At 55.1% G+C, this 7159-nt stretch overlaps 1 protein-coding gene across 5 annotated transcripts in view; it reads right to left on the bottom strand.

Annotated features, from left to right (window-relative positions):
• Positions 1-5155, bottom strand: part of SMIM35 (small integral membrane protein 35) — a 61582-nt gene extending 56427 nt beyond the window's left edge. For 3 of the 5 annotated variants that reach the window (XM_034665865.1, XM_034665863.1, XM_034665866.1), the window contains exons 1-4: positions 4923-5155; positions 4630-4746; positions 3580-3613; positions 2786-2918 (exon numbers count right to left, since the gene is read on the bottom strand). In XM_034665865.1, coding sequence (XP_034521756.1) covers positions 2819-2918; positions 3580-3613; positions 4630-4746; positions 4923-5037 — 366 coding nt within the window. In that variant the 5' untranslated portion in view covers positions 5038-5155 and the 3' untranslated portion in view covers positions 2786-2818. Of the gene's footprint in view, positions 1-1795; positions 2919-3579; positions 3614-4629; positions 4747-4922 lie in introns of those variants that run through there. The other 2 variants (XM_034665864.1, XM_034665862.1) reach the window with 2 other exon arrangements.
• Between the last annotated feature and the right edge of the window lie 2004 nt (positions 5156-7159).

Below are 7159 nucleotides of genomic sequence, written 5' to 3' on the forward strand. Positions count from 1 at the left end.
AAGGATGGGAAATACCCTCCATTCTCCCAGCCCTCAGCAGCTGTCCCTGTGTCCCTACCTGAAGCTACCAAATCCGGGGCGGGACCATCTGGGCCCTGGGCCCCATCCTTTCAAGTTTCCCGAAGGTCTCAGAGTCCTGAGCATATTTAGGGACCTAAGGCAGCCCGATATGGGCTGCAGTCCCAGGATCCACGCTGGACGGGGCATCACTGAGAGTTTCACTGAGGCTGGACACCCCATGGGTTAAGGAATGGAGCCCAGCCCTCAGCACTGAAATTCAAAGAAGGATGTCAAAGTCAGTCCATCCCCCCTCCTCACTGCTCTCCCAATAAAGCTTTCAAGAAAGGGAGGGATCCGAAAGCCACAGGGGGCTCTGCCCCACCCTCACCAACTCAGGGACAGAAACACTGGGGCCCAGATGAAGACCTTCAAATTTAGAGATTTGGTTTACTAAGTCAGAGCTTGGCTATGCAGGGAGAATGGCCCACCAGATCCTGGCAGGAAGTAAGGGGGTAGGGGCTGGTAAGGCCCCTTCTCTCTTTCTTTTCTTTTTTTTTTTAAGATTTTTTTATTTATTTGAGAGACAGCCAGCGAGAGAGGGAACACAGCGGGGGAGTGGGAGAGGAAGAAGCAGGCTCCCAGTGGAGGAGCCCGATGTGGGACTCGATCCCGGAACGCCGGGATCACACCCTGAGCCGAAGGCAGACGCTTAATGACTGCGCTACCCAGGTGCCTCTTTCTCTCTCTCTCTTTTTCCTTTTCTTTTCCTTTTTCTTTCTTTCCTTCCTTTCTTCCTTCCTTCCTTCCTTTCTTTCCTTTTCTTTCTTTCTTTCCTTCCTTCCTTTCTTTCTTTCCTTTTCTTTTTCTTTCCTTTCTCTCTTTCTTCCTTTCTTTCTTTCTTCCTTTCTTCCTTTCCTTCCTTCCTTCTTTGCAATTGGCTAGAACCCAAAGCAAGAAAGAATCCAGGCCCTGGGGAAGCGAGTACTGGAAGACAAATAATATGACTTCTCTCCTCCTCACCTATCACTGTCCCAGGCTCCTGCGTCTCATTGGCCTTGGTGCTGAGACATGCGCAGGTAGTTCTAACTGCAGGTTTCAGCAGTGGCTCGGCCCCTGTCAGGCCCTGTTCCATCCACAGCTGCCCCAGGAACGCAGTCTCTCTGGATGGAACGACTCTGCATTAAGGGCCTACTAAGACAACATCCGGGTGTGGATGCCACCTCGGGTCCAGCAGGGCAGACCAGAGGAAAGAACGATGACTCACAAGGCAAATAGTGCTGCTGTCCACCAACCTACATTTGGTTCATGATTTCCCTTGTGCATTAGCTAGCTGTTGGGTTTTTTTTAGCCTGGCCTGGGCCCCTCCCCAACTCCCACCATTTCTGGTCTGCCCTCCCCATCACAGGGCAAGCCTGGCACGGGAAATGCAGAACACAGGGAGACTGAGCTCTCTGTCCCCAACCCATGCCCACTCATCACGGGAGCCTAGAAAATAAGACCATGTTTCTAGACTGTTTTAAGCACTGACCTCCAAATGGTTTGGGAGGCACTGAGGCCGGTCAGCGGCAGGGAAAACAGAGCCAGGTGGTATAGACAGGGGTATGGGGAGGTTGAAAGTACGTAAGAACAAAGCAACAAGCCGGGCGGGGCAGAGCAAAGGCCAAGCTCAGTCTTCAGCTCTTAGGGGAAGTTGGCTTCTGGTAGGAAGGTTAAAAACAGCATCTGGAATCACCTCCACTCCCACATGACTTTGCCTATTGAAGATATGACTGGTTTTCCGGCCTCTGGAGTCGCCCTTCGAGGGTAAGCGTCTGGGGACGCCCCAGTTGAGCTGGGAGGCCTTTGCTCTCCAGGACACCTGGAACCTCTCCACAGGCTCAGGGGTCCCCTGGGAGCCAGTCTCTACCCCCCCCTCCCCCGGGTAATGCCTGCCTTTCTGTGTGTAGGAGAAAGCCACTGCTACTCTACCAGACTCTGTCAAGAGCCCAGACTCCTCCTGGGGGTTCTCCTGCTGCAGGCCCGTGGTGCAGCCAGAGTGACTCCTCATCATCCACAACGAGGGACCAGGCCAGGCCTTGAAGACCCCGGAGGGTGAAGGCAGCCCGGGGGGGAGGGGCGGGGGCAGGCGCCACAGCAGGAGCCTCCTCCTGCAGGCAAAGCAAAGGAAGGACAACTAAGAGAGGAGGGTTCTCCTAAACCATCGCACCTGGCCAGGCTGCTCCCAGGCCAGAGGAGAAGCTCGGAGAGAAATAGGGTGTCCATGAGGGATTGCTGGAGGGAGAAAGTAGATGGGAAAAAGCGACAGCCATGTTGAGGGGGGATGGGCTGGAAGGCAGGGGAAAGGAAGGTGTGACCCAAGGGTCAGCAGGCCACGAAGCAGGGATGGCTCCTGGGCCTTCAGTTCAAAAATGACACTCCGGAGTGTTGCTTCTTGGAGAGAGTGGCCATCTAGAACCTTCAAGTCAGAGCAAAGGGTTGAGATAGAAGCTGCCATCTGATTAGAAATAGAACACGCGCAGGAAAGAAAGGCAGGACGTGGACTAGGTGCACGGGTGGAAAGGAGCAGTCCGCTGCCAGCCAGTGGTGAGGACAGCATGACCCTGGGCCTTGGTGCCCGAGATCATCTCCCACAGACCCAACCCCCCAGAAGTGGGGGAGGGGGGGATGAACCGAATCATCTCTTGGGTTCCGAACAGTCCTTGGTGCTGGGCTTGAATGCCTGCGCCATCCGAGGACCTTACTAGGACATCAGATTTACTCGGGAGCTCACCAACCTTCCACTCACCTCTCTGGGACTCCAGAGGCTGATGCTCCCCCATCAGACTAGCCTGTTGGAGAACTTCATGTAGCTGCCATCCGAACTGCTGACATGGCCACTGATGGTGAAGGGTGGGCCCACCTCCAGCTCCTTCAGGTTCCTGAGAAAGATGATCCAATCAAGTCTTGGGAGCTGAGAACCTGGCCTCTCCTTGGGAGCCCGACTCCCTAGACCAGAGCATGGGAAGGACTTCCTGGCTGGGACTCCCAGACTGGCCCATCTTCCAGAACAGGAGTTGGCCCATGTCTCAGGGCCAGAGGAAGAGCAGGCCTGCCCTGGGACAGCGAGTGGATAAGATGGCTTACCGCAGCAGCCCTTCCTGACCCCCACTCCCTAAATCCCTGGTGGTCTCCATTTGCTCCTCTTTTTTGACACCACACTGTGCCCGGGATTATATTATTTGTAGTCGGGCCTGTGTCCACCACAGACAGTGAAATGCTTAAAGACAGAGACTATGCTCATCGTACCCCCTAGAAACTAATACCGCAACACCTGCAACGATAGATCCTTCCTGAATAAATGAGTAGATGATGAATGAATGCTTGGTCCCTGCCTGGGGACAAATGTTAAGAGGATCACCATCAGCAGGGTCTTACATAATCCTGTCCATGTTCAAGTTTTATTCATGGTACTTTGTAAACAGACCCCAGCTCCTTCCTTTGCTCTTGTTTGCCTGGAGCACAGGGAGGAGAAAAGGAAGAGAAACCATGTGTTTGGGTTCCTTACCTAACCCCACCCAGATCTGCTCTGAATCTACTCACCGGATCTGGTACAAGTTGAAGACAAAATTAGGCCCTAGAAAGACAATCAGAAAAGAGAGGGTTAGTACCTCCAGGGAGACCTGTCCATCACGCTACTGGGAACAATGGGGCTCCCTCACCCCATCTGGGAGGAGCAGGGTGGCTGGGCTGGACCTCAGGATGCTGGGGGAGGGCCCCAAGCACCTTCACTGCTGCCTGCCCCACGCCCATGGGCGTACCCCATCTTCCCAGACAGAACCACCAGCTTTTGGGGAGCAGATCCTTTGGCTAGGCATCCCCCTCTTTAAGGGCACTGATTACCCTGGGAAAGAGGCAGTCCTAGCGTAGAGCCCAAAAGAAGCTGACCTGGGCTTGAATCCAGACTATACCACTCTCTATCCCTGAGACTGCAGCCTGCCAGCTTCATCTATAAAAAACGGAAACTAAGAGTTCCAACCTTATGTGGAATTTTAAAGAAAATCCTATTAGGCAAAAGTACATTGGCACATAGTAGGTGCTCAGCAAACATTCATGGCAGCTGTGGACATCAACTACAGGTCTGAGAAATGCTCCCACATGCCCTGCCAGCTCTCCCGGGTCCCGTGGGAAGTGCAGATGTGACTCGACGCTGGGGGTGCTGCAGCAAATTCTGGGAGACTCCCAGGTAAGTGGAAGCTGAAGCAAGCTTGAGAGAGGGCCTCAAGACCCACAGGCAGGGGAAGAGATGCATAGGGAGCAACTTGTGGGGGATGCTGTCTAGCCTGCTGCCCCTGGCCTCAAGGCCCACACAGGCCTTGGGGATGGACTCCTATGGGCTCTGAGGGAAAAGAGAGACAGCCTCCGGCTGGGTAGAAGGAGCCCTCCGTGCCTCCGTGAAGGCCCAATACCCCAACCCCTCCTATTCGAGTGCTCCGCCACGCCCACTCAGGTCTTCAACCACTGCAGCCGCCACAGGAAATATTTTTGCATGATGCCATAATGAAGACTTCGCGGCCCCACCCGGCCTTGGCGACTGCTACAGGAGAGGAGGGGCGGGCCAGAGCTGGGCTGGTGGGTCTGGTGCTCACTCACCCTCCCAGCAGTACCCACGCTGGTACCACTTGGCCAGGCTGTAGCCCAGGACTGACACGAGCAGCAGCGAGAGCCCCACGCCGAGGATCAGGCCCAGGGTGCTGACGGAGTCCTCACCTGCAGAGACACACGGCCCCCTCTGTCAGCTGCCCAGGGCCCTCTCAGAGCCCTCCACCTTGTCCCGAGTCTCCTCCCCTCCCTCCCCACTGCCATCAACATGAGGGCTCCCCTGGGAATCATGATCTGAGCCAGCCAGTGGAGCTAAGTCACGCCAAGACAGCAGGGTCTGATACCTGAGTTTTCAGAGTTAATTTGTTTATCCAAAGGAACAGTACTTGACCACAGAGAGAGTATGGAGCTGGGAGGGCCTCCTGAAGCCACAGGCCTTCTGCTTATTGGAAAAGGCATGCAGTTTGGGGGAAGAGCACAGGAGGTCTCTCCTCAGCCTTGCTCGGTGGTCAAGAAGGGCAGCCTGGAGGCCCCAAGAGCAGAGATGAGATGGTAGGGTGTTTACTTTTAAACTCTGTTTGCTGCTTATACTTATCGCTTCTTCCCTTTTTGTGGTATTAGCTCTTAGCTAAATTTAAATTTTATCTGTAAAGCCAAACCAAGGGAGAAAGAGAAGGAGGGAAGGTGAGAGGGGGGGAGAGGGAGAGGGAGGAGGAGGAAGGAAAGGAGGGAGGAGGGAGGGAGGGGAAGGGGAAGAGGGAGGGAGGGGAAAGGAAAGAGGGAGGGAGGAGGAGTGGGGGGAGGAAAAAGGAGGGGAGGGAGCTTGGACTCCTCCAAGGAGATGAGATGGCCTGAAGCAAAAGCAGAGAGGGAAGCCAGCTTTGCAGAAAGAGGCTGGCAATGGGGGCACCATGGAGAGACCCACCTGGCCAGCCAGGGAAGGGAGAGGAAGGCCAGCGCCACTCCTGCTGGATGAGCACCAGGAATGTGGGAGACTCAACTGATCCCCATCTCCGTGGCCCAGGGTCCTGAGGCTCTGGGGGTGTTGCCAGGGGGCCAGGAGGTGTAGTGGTTAAGCACAGCCTTCAACACAGCAGACTCACTTCCAAAGCCCAGGTCCGTCGTTTGCAAAATGTGGGACCTGAGCAACTCCCTTTCCCTCACTATTCTTCAATGTGCTTTTATGGAAAATAAGCACGATAATAAATACAGGTAGAGGTGCTGCGCTGATTCCTGGAGGTGCGCTGCCGAGAGCAGCTAGGAGAACTGGCGTACACTAAGTGCACAAACGATGTGAACTACAACACTGTTGTTGTCATTATCAGCATCACACAGTGTGACTGTCTTTTAAAAATATTTCACCATCTGCCCTGCCCAAGGCTTTCCCTCCCCCATGTCCCCTGGCCCTTCTTCCCATGAAAGAATCCCAGCAAAGAGAAGGTGAGGGCGAAATGCAGAAAGAAAGGTTCTGTCCTAGTTTTCGATTTCAAAACCCCAGGCCCTTAGCAAAATGGAAAGGATTCACAGCTTAGACGAGAAATGAGCCAAAGCAAGACGGCCATCCTTGTCATACTAGGAAAAGATCTCCAGCCTGGGGGAGGAAAGGGGAAAAGCGAGATTAAGAGAAGTGGGGGGAAAAGCACTGGAAAACACTGGAAAGATGTCAGCGGGTCCCACAGAGAAAGTCCTTATTCCCTATCCGAAGCTGAGCNTCAACTACAGGTCTGAGAAATGCTCCCACATGCCCTGCCAGCTCTCCCGGGTCCCGTGGGAAGTGCAGATGTGACTCGACGCTGGGGGTGCTGCAGCAAATTCTGGGAGACTCCCAGGTAAGTGGAAGCTGAAGCAAGCTTGAGAGAGGGCCTCAAGACCCACAGGCAGGGGAAGAGATGCATAGGGAGCAACTTGTGGGGGATGCTGTCTAGCCTGCTGCCCCTGGCCTCAAGGCCCACACAGGCCTTGGGGATGGACTCCTATGGGCTCTGAGGGAAAAGAGAGACAGCCTCCGGCTGGGTAGAAGGAGCCCTCCGTGCCTCCGTGAAGGCCCAATACCCCAACCCCTCCTATTCGAGTGCTCCGCCACGCCCACTCAGGTCTTCAACCACTGCAGCCGCCACAGGAAATATTTTTGCATGATGCCATAATGAAGACTTCGCGGCCCCACCCGGCCTTGGCGACTGCTACAGGAGAGGAGGGGCGGGCCAGAGCTGGGCTGGTGGGTCTGGTGCTCACTCACCCTCCCAGCAGTACCCACGCTGGTACCACTTGGCCAGGCTGTAGCCCAGGACTGACACGAGCAGCAGCGAGAGCCCCACGCCGAGGATCAGGCCCAGGGTGCTGACGGAGTCCTCACCTGCAGAGACACACGGCCCCCTCTGTCAGCTGCCCAGGGCCCTCTCAGAGCCCTCCACCTTGTCCCGAGTCTCCTCCCCTCCCTCCCCACTGCCATCAACATGAGGGCTCCCCTGGGAATCATGATCTGAGCCAGCCAGTGGAGCTAAGTCACGCTAAGACAGCAGGGTCTGATACCTGAGTTTTCAGAGTTAATTTGTTTATCCAAAGGAACAGTACTTGACCACAG

The sequence above is a fragment of the Ailuropoda melanoleuca genome, chromosome 8, assembly GCF_002007445.2.
Source record: "Ailuropoda melanoleuca isolate Jingjing chromosome 8, ASM200744v2, whole genome shotgun sequence".
In the NCBI taxonomy this organism is placed as follows: domain Eukaryota; kingdom Metazoa; phylum Chordata; class Mammalia; order Carnivora; family Ursidae; genus Ailuropoda; species Ailuropoda melanoleuca.